The sequence below is a fragment of the Temnothorax americanus genome, unplaced genomic scaffold (assembly GCF_048541705.1).
Source record: "Temnothorax americanus isolate GAGA-0224 unplaced genomic scaffold, ASM4854170v1 Scaffold22, whole genome shotgun sequence".
NCBI lineage: Eukaryota > Metazoa > Arthropoda > Insecta > Hymenoptera > Formicidae > Temnothorax > Temnothorax americanus.
Window position 1 is genome coordinate 3605503 of NW_027509360.1, and position 20817 is coordinate 3626319.

The 20817-nt window shown below is 38.4% G+C and overlaps 1 protein-coding gene across 50 annotated transcripts in view; it reads left to right on the top strand.

Moving 5' to 3' along the window:
- Positions 1 to 20817, top strand: part of Slo (calcium-activated potassium channel slo) — a 100290-nt gene that overhangs the window by 48865 nt on the left and 30608 nt on the right. For 21 of the 50 annotated variants that reach the window (XM_077407243.1, XM_077407249.1, XM_077407283.1 and 18 more), the window contains exons 6-10: positions 8797 to 8888; positions 12300 to 12410; positions 14349 to 14454; positions 17311 to 17463; positions 17718 to 17873. In XM_077407243.1, the coding sequence (XP_077263369.1) occupies positions 8797 to 8888; positions 12300 to 12410; positions 14349 to 14454; positions 17311 to 17463; positions 17718 to 17873 (618 nt within the window). Of the gene's footprint in view, positions 1 to 3197; positions 3290 to 8796; positions 8889 to 12299; positions 12411 to 13083; positions 13190 to 14348; positions 14455 to 17310; positions 17464 to 17717; positions 17874 to 18365; positions 18479 to 20817 lie in introns of all 50 variants that reach the window. The other 29 variants (XM_077407245.1, XM_077407291.1, XM_077407293.1 and 26 more) reach the window with 8 other exon arrangements.

Consider the following 20817-nt stretch of genomic DNA (forward strand, 5'->3'; position numbering starts at 1 on the left):
TTGAATTAAATATCTTGGAATTATTAATGCTATATCGAAGAAATATATCAAAGCTGTTGCTTACAGAATCAGTTTAAATATTCGAAGTAAGTACTGGCTACGTGATCGTCGTAAGATTGTAAATCGATTTTATTATTACCGTAACATTGAATGGAGGTCACCCGTGACCAGGTAAATGTTGAGCCATCTGCGACGACCAAAAGTAGATTTCATTTTTTGGTATCAGTCCAAGTAGCTTCTCGAATTAAAACCGATAAAGCACAGCTGTGACTTAAATTGGTATGCGCGTAAGCACTAACAAAAGTACCGTCATTACCTTGAGTCACATTCTCCTGTTTTATATATTTTTGAAATTTAATTTGCATAGAGTATATTTATTAAGGAATATTTCCATGAGCTAATTTTTGCTCTGTGTCACAGCATTTTAATTTTCGATAGTTTTAAATTTAAATAACATACATGTTTACAAAAGGTATAGTAGGATATAATTGTACACATTTTAATTTCCATTTAAGTTATTAATTATTTTTTATACTAGTTTTTGAAACAAATTGACGAATCTTTAGACGTTAAAATTATTTAAATAATTAATTTTTATTAATGATGATTTGACGTTCTAACAAGTGCAATGACCTTTCACCGTGTGATGCCAAGTCAATAAAAAAAAATGACTATGAGAGTGAAGACTGCGTGTGTAAGCCCAAAATGACGAGAGAAGCAGCTATACTTAGTAAGCTTGTCGTATGCATGTACTTTGCACTATCAAAGAAGTGGTCTTTTTCATTATACATATATTGATTATCGTTCTATTTCTATGGCACGAAGCAACAAGCATCCGTGTTTTTTATAATATTAATATAGGTACATATAATATACAAGATGATATTATATACATATGGCTCACAAAATAATGCGAAAATGACTTGATGGATTTCGTATCGTGTTTGTGGAATTTAATCTCAAGAGTGATAACATTTGCGAATGTCTTTAAAATAATCAATGTCAAACAAATAATTTGAAAAATCTCATATTATTTCATATCTGATTATTTTAACTGAATAGTAGCACTTTCTAAATTTTTTTTCTAACTCCATCAAGTTTCTTCGCCGTTACATTAACTATTGTTTATCAAAAGCACACTTTTTTAACAAATCACATGATTTGCCACTTTAGTCTGCTACCTTTATATAAACATACGCAGGAATACAATATTACTTATTAGGTATATTGCACCACATTAATTAGGACGAAATATCAATGCAACTTTTGATACATCTAAATATTCGAGTTATTACTGAATACATAATTCTTGAAATCAAATCATGTAAAATGATTGCAACAGATTCGGTAATATTTGGTAATATATATATATATATATATATATGGTTCAAAAAATATTGAAGATATAATTTTATTAGTTTAATTATGCGTAAATTGTCTTGCATGATTTGATCATCCGTTTTACATGAAAGATACATATATACACTTGATTATATTATTACAAAACGTAACCAATCGCGAAATACACTTTAGAAATCCCAATTTTTATTTATCTTCCCGATTCTCCTAAAGAACAAGGAAATTAGAGGAAAATTAGTAGAATTTTTTAGTTTCCAAAGCAGTGTTCTTTGGCACCCATTTCAAAAGTATAGGTGACACCATGTTTGGAATGGTGCTGATTGGTCGAAATTGCCGGCATCATATGCTACAATAGTGTTTGCATGCTGTTAAATTTATTTTTACACTTTGCACAAGATGACAGCATTTGTTTTTCTGCTCCTCGTAATAGGAGATAAGCGGAATGATCGAAGTTAATTAACATTACTTAACCACTTGATGAGTGGCTAATTCAAGAATCATGATGCATGTTTTTTATAAAACGGGGAACTAACGGCACTGTGTTTCATGGAACGATTGACTTGACTCGCATCAATTCGTAAGATTACAGAAACGAATTGTTATTCTTCGCGCTACGAGATACTTGAAGTCTCTACGATGCGATGGCTGCGCATCGCTAATCTAATAATGCGCACAATTTACGTCGTGCTAACATGTAATTTCATCAGTTAATATGATTTAACAAAGTCTCATGGGCGTGTTAGCACATTGGCACGATTATATTCGATGCTATTAATTTATCAATTTTTCGCATAAGTAATTTAGGCTCATTGTCAGTTAGTTTATAAATAATTCGAATTTTTATCCTATTCGCTTGAATGAGCAGCTTTGAATGCAGCAACAGTTGAGGACTAAGGAAATTTGAGCAAGTTGTAATGCATATCGGAAAATGGAAGGATATGTAAATTAGAATAAATTTATTTTATTGTTATATATATGCTCCGTATCGTTGTTTATCATATTTTCGACGTATTATCATAATAGGTGAAAGATTTTGAAATATATTCCGTATTTTGTGTTCGGCAAAATCGAATCTCAATCTCATCCATTAAAAATTCGAATGAAGAAGTGATTATTGTATATTGTTGTAGAATAAAAAATCTCGTATGTTTTTTTTAATATAGTGCAGCGATATAGAAGTTACAAATAAGGGCTTGTTTCAAAAAGTCCAGAACGCATTTTGTCAGTTGATAATTGCTGGAAAGCGTTTTGGATTATTTCGAAACAACTGAAAACCATGAGTGAAGATCTACCTTTTCAAAAGTTTCTATATTTCTTGTTTCCAAAGTTTAACTGCTTTGCGTTATAATTTTCTATTTTTAGAATTTGCAATTCGACTAGAATATACTGTTATCTCAACATTTTATAAACTGAAGAATTTTAGTATAAAATATTTCTGTTGTATCCATAAAAATATAATTGTATACTTTTTTTTTAACGAATTCAGTGATTAACGTGAAAAAAAGTATTTAATACATTTTTTTTAGCTATACACTTTTAGCTATACTACCGCTATTAAAATAGTTTACACAATTTAATTCAATCACGCGAAATATATATTAACTTTAAAAGAGCATCGTACTATGATTCTAAACGTATTTTAATCGGTTGATCGTATACCTATCATCTTCACTCTTGCGATTTATGACACTCTACCGCTTGACAATAAACGATCAGGACTTAGCGAAACTGGAACACGAGCAAACAGAGAAAGAAAGAAAACAAAAAAAGAATACAAATACAAAAAGATTCAGGTTAGGGGTCTGTTCTGACGGCAACGGATGATTGTGGGTGTGTAGGCGGTGTTCGCCAGCTGGATCCCAGAGATCACGGAGCTCGCCGCGAATCGCTGCAAGTACGGTGGCCAGTACAGCCGCGAGCGTGGACGCAGGTACCCCAGAAATCCACCTACGTCGAAGCCAGCCATGAAACAATCCCTTTGAAATTTAGCCCTCGTGTTGTCCCCCCTCACAGTAGTCATATATAGATACGAGATGTAGCGAAATCGCCCCTGGATAGCGGGTGGTCTCGTCATGCCGACGCCGGCGTTCATCATGATTTTCCCCGTGCTTTCGGCATCACTGTATCATAACATCGCTGCGACTCGCAATTAGAGAGGCACTTTAATTAGGAGAGAGGACGGGGGCTGGACGAATCGCAAGACAAATCTCTATCACGAACGGTCAACGCGTTCTCCGCGTGTTTTCGCCTGTTTTATCGTCGTATCAGCGGTAAAGTTCGGCGCAACAAGAAAAGACAGATGAGAGAAGCTGGATAAACATGGTATATAGCGTAACGAAATCCGTATATCTTAATGATTGCGCTATCGTTGGTGCGCGCGACCCAGTTCTCCGATTGTAATATTGTTTTTCTCGCGTGAAGATAGAGAGGTAAGGTCGAACGTTACGCGCGTGGTTTGATTTTTCCTCGAGAAACTAAAAGAAATTTTATATTGTTTCCCCGGGTTTGTATAATATACATTCAAGCAAGCGGGACCACTCTCGCTATCTGCGACGAACTTACTCTCCAATTAGTAAATATGTCCCTTCCCCTCTCCCCCAATCCTCTCGGCCCACATTATTATCGTTGATCCGTGACTGTTAGAGAAAAATTCCGGATTTCTCGAGCCACAATCTTCTCCTCTTTTTAATCACCTCTTGTCTCATCGTTTCTTTAACACGCCCTATTCTCACCGCTTTTCTTACCCACTTTTTACCAGTTAGCAGATATCTTGGTAACACGTACTGGTATATGCTTGGACTTTTTTGTGAAAAAAGAAATACACGAGTTTTTATTATTATACATACACCACACACGTTAGTAGATGAGACAAATATATTAATTGTTGCATCTCTCTTTCTTTCTCTCTTTATCTATTTATATACACATATCTATATACATTGTAATATATATTGCCTTATCGCACGGTCACGAAAAGTAGTTCTTAAATATCATTTTTGTTAATTCGTTAAGGTGGTCCTTTCGCGGACCCAGCTAGTCAAGTAACAGTCCGTCATGAGGTAATTGAAAACAAACATTACACAGCATTTCAATAATTATAATAATATAACATGATTTTACACGCACGATTTAATCGTATTTAATTATTTACTAATTAAAAAAATATCACAATAGTAGTGCGGTTGGACTTAAGTATGGAGAGTTGACTTACATCGCGTATAATGCATAATGTACTTCATCGGTAATCTAGTTACCGTGTAGAGATTAGCTAGCGAACGCACGTCAACACGGTCGCGCCATTTTATTTATTTCCCCATTACACGTATACTGCATTATGCGAGCAATATCGATGCTGAACGTCAAATATAACGTCATTGTTTCTTGCACGCGTGGGTGATGTTGATTTTATCGATATATGAGAACTAGCCGATCGTAAGACGCTCGAGTTACATGTTAATGTAGGTTCTTGTCTGTCAAGCAATTAGTATTAGTATATTGTACATACGTGCATCATTAAGAGGTAATCGAAACCCATATATCCTTTGTTTAATGTTCTGTATGCATTGTATTAGTAATTAAATCGCGGAATAAAAGACAACCTTTCGTTTAAATAGTGGTTTTTCCATTTATAAAAATTCACGCAGTGAATTTCTCAAGATATTTTATTTTTAGCGACGCGATTATATATACTGCTGCCTTTTGATTTTTATCCAGTAAAATTTATATTGACGTCTTTCAACAAAACATGCTCTTCTGTTAGTTGCACAAAATAGCACTTGCTTGATAAACGAGCAAAACATTCGTTTACGCTATCTAGGGCGAGTCATCCCTCAAGGGATATAACGGACGGTTTTTATGCAGCGTCACGTATCATTGAATATATGTCACAGATCTCCCAACATATTATCACAAATGCCGAATGATTAAAATATAGAAGCAGCCGTGAAGCAGCGAGTTGCGGAGGATGCTGATGTTCCTCGACATACCTTTAAGACTATATTTGATATCTTCAAAACGAATCGTCAGCGCGACATTATGTCAAGACGAAGCAATATTACTTTTTCTATGTGAGCAAAGGAAATTCAATCACGGCTAAATTCTTTTCTCAGGAGGAAGTGCCAGCAAATCGTGGCCTCCCTTTTCTTTTCTTTCTCCTTCTGTTACTTTCTCTCTCGTTCTTCTTCTCTCTGCCTATCTGTCTATCTATTTACCCATCTATATATATATATATATATATATATATATATATATATAATACATTTATCTATTCCACTTTCTCTTCCACATTGAGTTTCTTGGTGGCATGCGATAGTGTTCTGATACTAGTCTGTAGATTGTCGAAAGGCGATCGACTCCCCCCAGTACGGAATGACCTTTAGAGAAGGAGAGCAACCCTCTCTCGTTCGATGCGCGAGCGAGGAGAGCGGTCGTCTCCGGTTCAGTCGCGAGATTCCCTCTTGCCTTGACACACACGAATATATACACGGTTTTTGGCCTTTAAAATAGCGCAGTAGCAGGTGCAGACGTAGGCACATACGGCCGCTCTTTTTAGGGGTTCTGTCAGTAGAAATTGTGCACGTCTAACTGCGACACACGACGCTGCAGTATTCACTTGCGGCGCAGAGCGACGTAACCCGGCGAAGATGATTTGTACATTTATAACCTGACAATACTACTTAAAATTAATTGAAATATTTGATCATGTATCTTCTCGAAAATTGAATTAAAATAGATAATCCTACGAAATCCGAACAATTTTTATCACAACATTTGATTATATCGCTCTATAATGTTAATATGTTAACAATAATAGAAAATATGAAGGAATTTGAAAATGTGTTCCAAGTACCAATTCCTGTCGCCGTAATGTAACTTACTTCGTAAATTCAGTATCTTTCAATTCGGTTCGACTCGCTTACAAGAGCGATACGATATATGAGTGATATACGATAGCGTACGTACGTGTGGACTCAATTATGCCGCACCTTATCCGAGTTAACGGATTTTATTGTGTCGCCGGCACAGGTAAAAATATCGAGCCGACGTGCAGTGGAATGGCGCGTCTATGACCTTTTGACCGAGAGACGCGAATGAAAAATTGATCGGATCCACGGTCTCGTCTTCTCCGTCGTTCGCCGTGAAGCGCCGACTCACGATCCCACTGTTGCAGACATACAGGTAGTCTAGCTTGGGGTAAGGTAACATCGGGCATACCTCACATCATTCCATGTGACACGCGGGTAACATATATTCGCGACATGTGCAGGCGCATACCGAGACAGCCGGGGGGGTGGGAGGGGTGGAGATACGTACGCGCGATCATGAACGTTCTGCGTGTTATACACGCATTATACGATGTACTTACGTTGATGCGCGGCGATCGACGAAAGGGATATGCACTCGCCTATCCATTTCTCGGTCAGCCTCAGTCGCAAATTAGCCTTCTAACGCGCTACGTGGCTATACGTGTGTCGCCACAAATTGCGAGATGAGAGTAGCACAATATACACATATACAGCACACATAGGTTGACACTGGCTCATGCCTCGAGGAACACCGCCGCGAGATCGCATCTTCTCGGCAAGAACCGCTCAGCCTCAGCCGTTTCTATATAGTTTGTAAGTTCGCAATGATGATGATTGTAACGCAATTACGCGCTCACAGATTTCGTTGCCGCAGACGCACCGCTTCTCGCGATTAGATTTCCATCGTTCGGCAGATTGTCGATTGACTTTTACTTCTAACAAACAGCATTGCCGTTACTGTTACCATTTGGCAGTAATGCGAGTTTAGAAGGTAATAAAATGAAAAAAGATTTGGCGCATATATAGCGTGACATGTTATGTTTAATTTTGGATAGTCTATCGATGATAGACGTCACTCTATAGATTTTCAGTATTCCAGGGTACGCTCAAAAGGGACAGCTTTAAGTACATATCCAATATATTTACGCGAACAGCGAGTGTCGCATATGTTCATTTTGAGAGGAGGAAGAAAGAGATCGACATTGATTTGTGTGCTGTAGCATAGCTTCATTGATCCATTATTAATCGTGATTAAACGTGATTAAATGATGTACATATATTTTATTCGAGATTTTGAAGAAAAAAAAAATATATATACATGTAATAATCTTGCGTTTATTATGTCTTGTGTCGATTGTATCGTGAGTTACTGTGAATGAGTGATTAACATCAACCAGACGCTAACACTGCTCGCTAACTAAATTTTTAATAAGAGTTCGGCACTTTATTCCGTTGCGAAGGAGATATACTGCAAACTCGGAAAATAGTCATACACATTTGCAGCGGTGGTTTTAATTTAATCATTTATGACTGAATATAATTATATACAACTGATTTATTTAGGTTGACAATTAAAATAATTCATAATCAAAGCGATTTTGATTTTGAATACCGGTCACAATTTTTTGTTTCATATTATTAATATATATAGATTTTATATAATCGTATAAATATAAAGCTTTCAATATTATTCTTTATAATTAAACGTTGTAAAGTAAAAATTTTTATATTTAAAGGATTTATTTGGGGAAAAAAAACAGATTTGCTAAATGCTTATAGATTTTTCGTTATATATTAATTTTATGTTAATATTTATTTATTTATATTTCAGATGAATATCCAAAAATTTGCTTTTTACAAAATTGTCATACCGGGATTAATTTCTTAACTAAATTGTTTCTAAATGATATCTGTTTGGTTAATAATCGCAATATAAGTGACCCTTGATTTCTTTCAAGAAAATATACTAATGAATGTACATATATGTTTTTATGTACAATAAGTACATTTAAGAAACGGAAAAAGTCAGATATACAAAAATCCTCAAGAAGGATAGTGCGATTATAATATATTGAGCGCGCGAAATTACATTATGAAAGAACGTGGACCTGAACAGATCTATCAGAGGATTAAGCAGACGTGTCGGCACGTGTAGTATTTGTTAGGCTTAGGTGTAGGTGTCAGGTGTGTATTAGGACTTACAAGTATAGGTAGTCTATCTGTGCCCTGCCCTTTTATCTGGAGAACGTGTTTTTGTTTCCAACACATCACTAATTATCGAAGACTTAGCGGTACAGCACTGATAATCGTGTCTCTATCAGCAGCCGCGCTAATCGAGCTAAAATCTGATTTTATTCATAAATACAAATATCCTCGTTCCCTCGCCTTCCCATCGATTAATGGAAAAGACGTACTGTGCAACCAGCGTATAACGATTACTAGCCACCCCGACATCGCGACACGACGTCGGAAAAATTAAAATCGACCGACCGACCTACCGACCGATCAACCGACCAACCGAACGAAATACATGTAAAAAGAGCAAAACAAAAAGCAAAAGCAAACTATTGCCAGCCCTATCACGCAAGTGTATTGATGCGAGTGTTATGTTCTGTTCTATTACGTGGTGTAGGCCATATTCGCCAGTTGTATCCCTGAGATAATTGACCTGATCGGGACGCGAAACAAGTACGGCGGCACTTTGAAGAACGAGCGAGGTCGCAGGTGAGAGACACAACCAACCAATTAGCTTTCCCGATTTGAGTCCCCAGTCCCGACTGCCACCATGCCCACGATGTTCTCCTATACACGAAAGGCTATGTAATTTCCATCATATCCCACAGCACCTATTTGTTACGCCTCTGTTACACTACTTCTCGACACACGTACACGGGCGCACACAACGACAATCCGGTTTCTCTCCTGATTCCTTCCGTGGTCCCGCTCCCGTGAATGCAATCTCCTGGTAGAAGCACGTATGAACGTCGATCCTCGTCACAAAAATCCCGATTCCGATAAATCCCTCTCTTATAAATCTATATATATTTAGAGTGTCAGTGTTAGCATCGCAAAACCGCAGTTCCGTACCAGCTCATTGCACTAGTTGTCAGTCGGCCTTAGTGCAGCCGTCACCCCAAAAACATTCCTCAACTCCAGCCTGCTCCGATAAAACCTCTTTCCCTCAATAGACCAGCCAGCCCGTCTGCCATCACAGACCTACTCACCACACTCAGCAACTGGTGTTAGCTTGTTTGTTCACACCGTTCGCATTTGGGACAAATACGGCTCGTTACGGTTTGATTACGCATAAAATAACGCATAAAATATAGAACGTGGAACAAACGAAAATTTACGAGGAAATTAGCAAGAAGTTTCTTTGTTGAAAAATCTCGAGATATTTATTCCGTCAAAAATCAATTGCAAATTTTGCATCAAATGTTCTACGTTTTTCGTTTCGCAAATAAATCGCGCGGATCTTAAGTGAACTTTAACAAGATGTGTCGTGTCCAGATCAACTTGTTCGTTTAGTGCTTCTGCTTAATTAATCACAATCATTGCGCCGGCCGTGAACCGCGTTCTCGAGGGGAATCCAAATTGAGACGACAGAGATAAAGCAATCTGCTGTAAACGGATGTGACAACTTCGCGCTAAAAGCGGGCACAATTATGCGTCGCACAAATAAGCCGCAGAAATTTGCATAACGGATCTTGAGTTAATTATTCGATGTACGTTGAAGCATCGCGCGGTCGAATGATCTCATTATCATCATTAAACGAACCGCGCGTTTTGATATGTCGAGCTGTATTTCTCTCCGAGTGCAAGGGGTTAACGTCCAGCATGCACCCTGCATTATCCGAACAATTGAATGCATATATTATAATATACATACATATAAATATATATATATATATATGTATATATATATATAATCTAATGTTGTACTACTTCAGTGTAATAATCTTGATGTTTTAGACAGTATTAATGATCGTTTTTGCGTATTCGTAAACTTTAAAAAGGGGAAATTGAAGGATATACTGCCTAAATAAATATGTGTATATTATTGAGATCGCTGGTCTCATACGTAGCTCAGGGATTCTGGTTGAGGACATCCTCGGTGGGCCGAAATGAACAACGTAGATCAGGGATAATTCAGTGCTTCTTTCCGATTCAGCTGTCATTCACAATTAGCGCAAGTGTGGCTGTGATCTTTCGCAAGAAGGAGCTACACGACAATAACACGCTGCTGATCGCATCATCATTTCGAGCACCTTATCCAAATACGTGATGAATACGTGTGCCCTACGATCGATGAACGATATATACGCGTATATCCGCGCGCACACGATAGTAATAACCCAGAAGAGCTTTGTCATGATGATAAATGCTTCGCGGAAATTACCGTGGTCATTTTTAGCCGTCTTACACGGCGTGTATCATCCGTGCTGCGCGCCGTTTCTCATCGACGTTCCATTGATACTGGTCATCAAATACTAATTAATGAATCAACTTCACTTGCCTAATGGCATTGCAAGCGGGCTTAATAAATTAAACATTCCGACTACATAGAGGCATGCTCCGATACCGGAACGAACGTGAATAATCTTACGTCATACAATAAAAGATACGGGAATCCGGGCTCTCTCATTGTATGAACGTCGCGTACGAGCATCCAATTTTTCTCGCGCGGACAGTCGGAGGTTGAGATACGACGAGCGCGTCCAATTTTCGGCAGATCCGCGTTACTCACGCCTGGTTTCCGATCCGGCAACGGTCGTCACACGAAAACGACTTGCAACAGCTCATACCCATGACACACGCTCACATCTCGACACGCACACGACGTCGGTCCCCTTTACGTTTAGAGTAAAAGTAACCAGTGATCCCCTGGATATTATCCGGCTCGCATTGAATCCAGTAGCGCCTGTCGCGCGGCCCACGTGTGAAAGAGACATATACCCGCGTTGGTGCAAGTGATAAAGGAAATCGCGCGACACGGGAAGGCTACTGAGTTCATGATGGAGCCGAAAGTCATCAGATACTAACTAATGAATCAATCAGTCAGACATCACCGAGTAGATAACATTAAGCATGGAATGATCATGGTCGAACTCCGCTATCTGTTCTTTGTGAGTCCGTTAATTATTGGGCATCACTTACAATTAGTCTTATCTGTCGTGTAACACTTAGGAATAGGAATACGTTTCTTACTATTAATATATGTACACACAGCACGTATAAATTACACACGTAGAAGAGAATTTTGTTCTTGACATACACATGCGCGACTAACACGTGAATGAGCTTGTATACTCGTACGTATTTGATATCTAACACTTATCAGCATTGACCCGTGTATGTACATTATATATCTAGTGCTACTAACTTATCACATAGGTATGTGTATAGTCAATTGGTTAAAATAAATCACTCCAATTCCTAGCGCAATCTTGGTAAGTTCAGCCCATATGATGATTTACTGTGATTTAATATTTATTATCAAATAGATATGCGCGTTACTCTTTCGAACAGAACGCGCATTACTCTAGTGCCGAATAATTGTTATCTTTTTTATTATTTTATGACCATATAAGTTTCTTGAAATGAGTTCTTTATCGATTTTACGATGGATCATAAATATTATATTTTTTAAAGAATACCAATTTATAAATTTATGTTTTATTTTTTTTTATTTTCAAGCTATACCGAATTGATAAATATAATGAATCTTAAATAGACTAACTTTTACAAAGAGCAGGTCTAATCTTATTGTGGCAGCAGACTAAAATGGCACGAAGAGAAAAAAGAAAAAATAATTTTCCATCAGCATTAAGGTTCTTCTATCTTCTCTCTCACGTTGTTTCGATGTTCTTGCTAAACACTTATATGTGCGTTTGTTTCGAAAAAGCTTATTCAACGGAAAGAACATATTAAAGTGCAGAATAAAGGTTGTATGGCGTGAGAGAGAAGAACTTATATAATTAGAACTTAAATATGGGTCCGTAGTTGACATACATATACTACTTATTGTTAGAGCGTGTACATGGTAGTTGTGCTTGAGAGAGTTTCCCTTTTTTTTCCTATTCACTAATATCGTCTCTTTAAGAATGTCATCTAATCTGCTCGTTGTGTTGGCAGACATATTGTCGTGTGCGGCCACATCACCTACGAATCGGTCTCGCACTTCCTCAAGGATTTCCTACACGAGGATCGCGAGGACGTCGACGTAGAAGTTGTCTTCTTGCATAGGTATGAACGGCTGCTTTTGTAAAACTTTTTGCCAGCTCGCATCAAATACGGTATTTAACCCTTTCGACGCTATCAAAATGTGTGTCTCGTGTACCTCGTGATTGATATCGTGGATAGTCTCGAAAGGGTTATTTCCCGGTGTGAATATATTTTATGAAATTTTCATCTCGCATATCTGATCATCAGTTTTTTGTATCATTAGTTGAAGCATATACTCTATTTATATTTTTACAGGAAATATAGAAACTTTATACATTTTACTCTAATAAAACATGCAACTGTTAATTCGTACACAAACAAAACTGTTATTTGTTAATTATCACAACAACTTGATTTCAGTCTCTCATTTTTAGCTCATTTCTTCATCGTTTTTCTCATATACTAAATAATGTTTTATTTTTTGTGTTGGCGACTCCGTGGTAAGTATGTCGCTCTTCGAGAGATTTCCCGTCGCCAAGCGACTTAAAGCGATCAGACTCCATTAGCTCGGCGTTTTATCGACCGTAAAAATTTCGTTATCCTCCAGCAAGGTTTCAAATTACAAAACAAAGATTTTCCATCAAGAGAACGGATTATCCAGTAACGTGGAGGATAAGTGAGAAGGCTGCATTCCACGGTCGCCCGTGTAGTCTGATCGCTATATAGTCGCAAGGATTGGTTTGCTATTTTTCAGGAAAGAGCCGGATCTCGAATTGGAGGGTCTCCTGAAGAGGCATTACACGACCGTGGAGTTTTTTCAGGGCACCATGATGAATGCCGTGGACCTGGAGCGCGTCAAGGTACCCTGAACCCTAGAACAACTACCACACGAAAACCTCCATCAACCAACCAACCCTCTATCAATGCCCTCCACGTGGCCGCTCGTGCTTCTTGTTTTCTTGCAGTTCTTTAGGTTATTACACGGTTATTCGCCTGGATATAACACGCCGTGATGGTCGATCAATATATATATATATATATATATATATATATATATATATATATATATATACATATATATATTTACGTATTCTAATGCATATATATATATAGATTATCTATATTTACATACATATATATTTGTCACACGTCATGCAGTCTCATGTTAATTATACATTATATAATATCGCTACCGTTACTTCTTATAGAATTTCTCGTATCTGGTGATTCGTGCGTACGCATACGCCCACGGATCACACCGAATGCTCGCTACGTTCTTTAGATTTACTCTTTTTCTCTCTCGATTTTCCGCTCTCTTTCTCTCTCTTCTCTTCTTTCACGAACTGTCGAAACGTTCGGTGCGGCATGATTTGAGAACGAGAACAGTTTGCTTCGTCGGCCACACGTTTTCCCGTGGTTTTCCGCTGCAAGATTTCAATTGTTCAAGTTTGCTGTACTGGAGTTTCAATATGCTCACATAAAATGACGTTTTCAAGTTTACCTTGTGAATACAAAAACGATGCGGCACCGGACGGTGAAAGATATACATATACGTATCTATATATACATATATATATATATATATATATATATATATATATACGTAGAAAGCAACCGCCTGCGACTGCATGGTATGCTGTATTGAGCTATGGAGCCGACTCAACTGCAGTAGAGACTTTACTTAGATATTTATTATTATTATATATTAGCGTACTCGTTTCTTTTGAGGATAAGCTCGTACAATTTAATCAATTTATCGTGCATTTGGCTCGATTAGAATGAAAATCATTGAAACGAATTTAAACGAATCAAAGACAGTGCGATATATGGCTTTCTCTCAAAAGTCGCGGGCACGCACGACGAATTTGTATTATTCATTTACGTTCTAACGAAATCTTCACCGACTCCTCTGTCGGGCTACTGCTCGACGATATTCTCGCAAAAAAGGACGCGACCGTCGACAGCTGAGGTGAATGTTATTTATAAAAGGAATCATATCATTTTGTCGGATCCGTTCAGGAAACCGCCTGATCTCGAACTGGAAGGACTGTTCAAGCGGCACTTCACCACCGTGGAGTTCTTTCAGGGGACCATCATGAACCCGATTGATCTACAGCGGGTTAAGGTGAGTTTGTTACCACGATCGAACAATCTACGTCCTACAAGAAAGTATATATACATATATGTATATATATATATATATATATATATATATATACACTTTATAAACAGCTTTATCCTGTTACATATAACGGTCCCCACTTTACTCTTACTATATTTCTACTCTCCTTCTCTATGTTTGACGTCCTGTGACCCATCGGATATCTTGGCGCACACGGTACCAGCGCTTTATTGCTTCGTAATTAACACTTTAATCAATTCGGAATGTTGTTCTGAATCTCATTGTATTAATCTAGGTCTATCGTCGTTCTTTGTTTTACGTTATACGAGAGAGTTTTCTGTATCTCCGAGTTTATCTTGTAATACATATTCCAACGAGAGAAAAGCGTTTAGTTGAAATTCCGAGTACTTTTATACACGTTTTGAAATAAATATTTATACGTGTCACATATGTCGCCTCCGTTTTATATTATTGTATAAATTCGCGAAAGTTTGAACACGACATTTGCAGACCGTGATATAGACCGCGAGTGTTCGTATAGTCTGCTGGAAAAATCGATGCCGCGAAAGTAGCGAGATGTTACAGCTGGCTACCGTGGGCGATCGCTAGACGTTCGGGAAATGACGTTGTGCGGATAACAAACGCTATTGTTCCAGGATGTTTGTTGCCTGTATGTTTCCCTTTATGCTCGTACACATTGACGATGTTACACCACGATATCCCTACCGGCGCGCGGCGCGTCTTCGTATATACTGCCGTCCGCTTTCGTGTCTCGTCAATTTGCGATGGCTGGTCTCGGATTCGATCAATTATCTACGAGGTTTTATACGAAGCAATCGGGGATGCAGACCTGAGAGAACGCCCACGATAAAAAAAAAACCCGATTCGACCCCACCTATTTCGCCTGAGTAACGTCGTCCCGATCTAATAGTCTATCTATCTGTCTATCTCAATCTCTATCTATCTTTCCGTCTATTTCATCCCCCTCTTTCTATACATACCCGGCAGCAAATCCGAGAGGAAAGCAACGTCAAATTTTCCCCTATACATAGACACGTACACGCACACGGAGACACTTTTATGCATACCCACGTGAGAAAAGTCCCTTTAAGGTTGTGTATTGCATCCTCCACTGGATAGACCCATGCCTGCTGTCGACCCGAGTGGGTAAGTGCCCGTGTATTTCTCGCGGAGAGACTGGTTTACCAGCCGATTATTTTCCAGACGGTAGTTTCTGTTAGAAACTTAGTATCTGGTGGAATAGAGTCGATCGTGGTATCTGTTAAGTGTATCGATCCTGCACTGACGAAGACGGGACGGTACGTTCTCTGTTTGTGTAGTTTCTTTTTACACAACCGAGGTTAATGCCAACATCTTGTTAGCCGATAGATTTAGCATGTAGATAGAGGCGCTTCTCCATTATCCAGATGTATAGAACCCCTAGACGAACCGACTGACCTCCACCCCCAGTGATCGATGATGTTTGCATATCCAAGGAATGTGCCGTAGAGGCTCGCTTTCATATTTTTGATTATTGTTCGAATCGTGCGACTGCGTCGAAGGTGCGCACGAAGAAGATTTCAGAGACATCTCTACGTTTCGCTGCTTTTGCAAATTTCATTTCATATCAGAGCAAATTTCCCCACTGTCAAAGATATTCTCAATTCTAATATGTTTAATTAATCTTACATGTAATTTAAGAATTATAAAGTCTCAGATAAAATTCATCGCGCGTGAACTTGATGACAGTGGTAAATTGTTAAAAATTACAAACAATAGTAGACATGCTACTTGCATAATAATTGGCAATTAAATCACGTGAACGAACCAAATAATGAAATTCAGATTTGATGCTAAATATTTTCATGAATTCAATTAACTTGACTTCTTTTATCTATTTTGTGAAGCGATCAACTCTACTGGCCGTGCGAATCTTCGATATTAAGTAGCCATTGTTGTCTCATTGAATGCTTTTATATGACTTTTATATTGTAGATGCATATTCCCTTTATATCGAAGAATCTTCTATTTCATATGTTGTATTTTCGACGATGCTCTTTGTATCCATGATATAAAATTTTTCCAATTTGGAAAAAAGAAAGGAATTTGTACAAATATGAGAAGAAGTCGTTATTTTCCAAGTACAATTGTAGATCGACGATCCGTAGATTTAGCAGCTTACACACAACGTACTGATTTCAACGATCGCGATGCGTTTCCAAACAGTCGCTTCTCTCTTTGCTGTTAAGTGGAAACAATTTTATTGATTATAGCGATTTTATTGATTGATCGATCGATAGTTTTATCTTTTCGCTCCATTCTATTAAATTATGTAATAAGTAATTTCAGATGTTTTGGAACAATTATTGTTTGAGGTGATTTTTACAGTTTTCTATAAAGAATCAAATTTTGAGTTAAGCACTTTGTTAAAATTAAGCGTTAATTCATCCAAAGCACAAATCTTTTTTGGGGGATTTTTGTTGTATTTTTTTCCGGCAATGAAAAATATCGGGTACTGAAAATATATCTTATTTTACTACATTTTAATATTAACATAAAATCCACAAAACTCAAGCACTTTTGATAATCTTTTTTTTTGAAAATGCATGTCGCGATGCTTTTATGTGTATTTCTCTCTAAGAGAATAGACATACTAATTGCAAATAGGTGTAATAACATTGTCTATCCGAAATTACTTATTACACTGGTTTCGAGTATACACTCGTGGAACAATTTCCATTCTATTTTGCTATCGCTTTGAGACCAACGTCCTGCCCAATATACATTTTTCCCGCCTATTAATCGATTACAGAACGGAACAACGGATGGCACAAAACGGATTATCTCAATGCTTTTTAGGTACACGACGCGGACGCGTGTTTGGTACTGGCGAACAAGTACTGCCAGGACCCGGACGCGGAAGACGCGGCGAACATCATGCGCGTCATCTCCATCAAGAACTATTCGGATGACATTCGCGTTATCATACAATTAATGCAGTATCACAACAAGGTAACTATCGTCGAGCAAACGAAGCTCGGCGATAAATCTAACTTCAAACGGAATGCTATTTATAAAGTGAGGATACAAAATGACGTTAAGTTTTTCCAAAATTTTCATTTATCGAGATTTGTATCTGCGATTCATATGGTGTCTGATTATATTTGTGTCTGCCAAGAATTAGATATACTTTTTTCTTTTCGTTGCGAGATAATATGCTTCTATTGACGATTGTTTTTTATCCTGTTGACCATATTGTGTTCCAGGCCTACTTACTAAACATTCCATCGTGGGACTGGAAGCAGGGTGACGACGTCATATGCCTGGCGGAGTTGAAACTAGGCTTTATCGCGCAGTCCTGCCTCGCGCCTGGATTCAGCACAATGATGGCAAATCTCTTCGCGATGCGTTCCTTTAAGACGGTCAGTAAAACGTCGTTCTCCGGCAGTGCACCCTGCCATCTCGTCTATGCATGTCTGAATACGCAATTCCTCGTATAGGTCTTTGTTACGGGACTGTTCACAGTGATCGCGTATGTAAAACAGATCTTACACCATCAGCCGTTATTTTCCTTTTCGCGAAATCGATTATCAATCGTGCGATCACTTGCGTTCGAGCGCACAGCGCTCCTTAGCTACAAAATGGCAGATGTTCGAACATCGTCATTTGAAAAGATTATTCCCGACGACTTCTACCTACGTGGTTCGCAAATCGTGCAAATCGTTATTCGTTCGCGCGCGCTGTTACATCGTCACGTGAATCGCGGGAAACGAAGTTGAGATTCGCATCACGTCACGTCACGTCACCTAACCGAAAGTAATCGGGCACGAGCACCTCACTGTGGACATACGCGCACAATCCGTACATGCATAGGAGCGTGTGTGATTTAGAAATGGTTGGTTGATTGGTACCAGTCGCCCGATATGCAGGCTTGGCAGAATGACTACCTGCGTGGAACCGGAATGGAGATGTACACCGAGACACTGAGCCCTACCTTCATTGGAATGCCCTTTGCGAAAGCCACTGAGTAAGTCGGTCTATGGACCAATCCAACATCCAGCAGATACGCGCATACATCTGATGATTCAAGAGACGGGACCGCGATTCAATCGGGAGCGATCTCTCGTTCGATCGCCATCGCTGATTGCCCACCGTGTTTGATCTCGTGTCTACGCTGTGTCCGTTTACCCTTGTGCTCCCTTGCTTCATCACAGTGATGTCCGTTTCGTTCTCGTTGCGCGGCTCGCGGCTGCGTGATAAGCCGCCCGCGGGAAACGTACGGAAACGTCGATACAAACCGCTAATTCCATATCAATAATGGTGTTGTGGCGCGCGTGTGATTATTTTTAATTCATGCTTCTTCAGTCAGTGGCGCAGCAAACACGTGGCGTAGCGATCGATTTTGTCGTCTAACGAGGAAAAACAGGGGACCTGATCTTTCTCGGTATTTTTATGAACTTTTTACGTTGTTTATTGCGTTTTTATGCCGCAGAGGGATTCAAAATTAGAAGCTTTGATAAGATAGTTTCGCAAGCTAAACTCTTCTTATCATTCTATATTAGATTTTGTTACGTCGTATCTTCAGTAGTGGTTAAATAATGAAAGGAAAGCCTGATTATATCGACATCGAAACAGTAATCAATATCTCTTTTCAAACAATCGTGTAAGTTGAAAGAAATAGAGATAAATTTAGAGAAAAATACAAATTTTTCTTAGAATAAATGTTATAAACTTAAATAGTGTACTTACACGATAAATAACTTTATATAATATATTCGGAAATGTTACATTAAATTTCTTCTCTGCTACATTAGATTTCTTGACATAAACGCTGGTCAAGCCGCTGAAATTATTAAATAAAATCTAACGAAATTCTTGGGAGCAAACACGTTATTTTAAAAGCTATGTAATTACAGAGTAAATAAACGTCAAACTTATGAGTTTCAATTACTAAGTTAAAATAATTCCACTTATCGTCGACTTAAGTTTTTCTGCGGTCATGTAAAAAGTTCATGGAAAATGGATGGCTCTTCTACTCGTTGCTGTGAGACACGAACGAAACTCTTCGGGGTTTCACCGCGCATAGCTCATTCAGATGGAATCTCGAGGGATATTCGAGCGAAGAATTCCTTTGAGTAGTGAGATTTACTTATGAAAATCGCCGCCATCCATATATTTTGCAGGCCCGTTTCGCGATCATGTTAACGACGACAAAGTCGTTCGAGGAAGGTCCGCGGTCTCTTGAATCGGAAGAAAAAAAAAAAAAGGGATGAAGCTTCGCCTCGCCTATGTCTCTCACTACGCTCCACTCCGCTATAAACGTAAACGTATATATATGTATACATATATACGTAAATATACACATGTACAACGGAGCGCGCGAGCCTCCGTGCAATATATACATATGTGTGTATATTACAACATAATACATGAACGTGTCTATTATATTGTACAAAACCATATCTGTGCTACACCTAATCGATGTAAACCACCCCTTCATCGCTTCAGTAACGTACCTGTTATTTTCACCCCTCTCTGCAATTGATATAAATATATATATATAACTTTGAAGGGCTTGTAACAATAACATTAATTAACAGAGTAAGAAAAAGAAGAAGGAACGACTGACGACGACACAGTCTCGACCTCGATTAGAGTCATTGGAATCGTAGAGCATTCACAGCCTTTGATCCGATTTTCGCTAGAGAGTTTCTAAACCAGACTAAACTCTGCAGACTTTCTATAAAACTGCTATAGCGGCGGGTGGGTAAATACGACGGTCAAATCTTTATCTCGTCAGCGGTGGAGTTGCTAGATTCATAAAGCAATCCTTTGATCCAAGTTTTGGTGCCAGTGCTGCAACAACGTGTTTACCGTTGTGCTGGTTACCAAAGGAAGACAAACATACGGGCATATAATCCAGGATTTTCGGTTGCATAGCTATTTTGGAAAGATAAAGAGATGTGAAAGTGTGAAATCTCTTTTCGAAATGCTTCTTGAAATAAAAGTCAAATAGAGAACCAAATATTTTTCAAAAGCAATCAATTTCTTCAGCAACAGTGCTCACCGTGTTATTTTTGCAAAACTACTGGTAAATTGATTTCCAGAAGAATAAACACGACAGTCAAAATATTGTACGAATCTAGAACTCTGAAAACCATCTTCTCCTATCATCTAGAAAAATATTAGCTCGAGAAGTAAATCGAAGATGTGTCCTCGTCGTCGTTCGTATCAATGAAAGAGCACTCTTTGCAGACTTTAGACTTGTACTATATATAATATATATACACACTATATGAAGAGATCAACGTAATTGAAGAGCTTGCGCGTGCAAGAGCTACGTGCAAGTGTAGCCAGGGGAAGGAA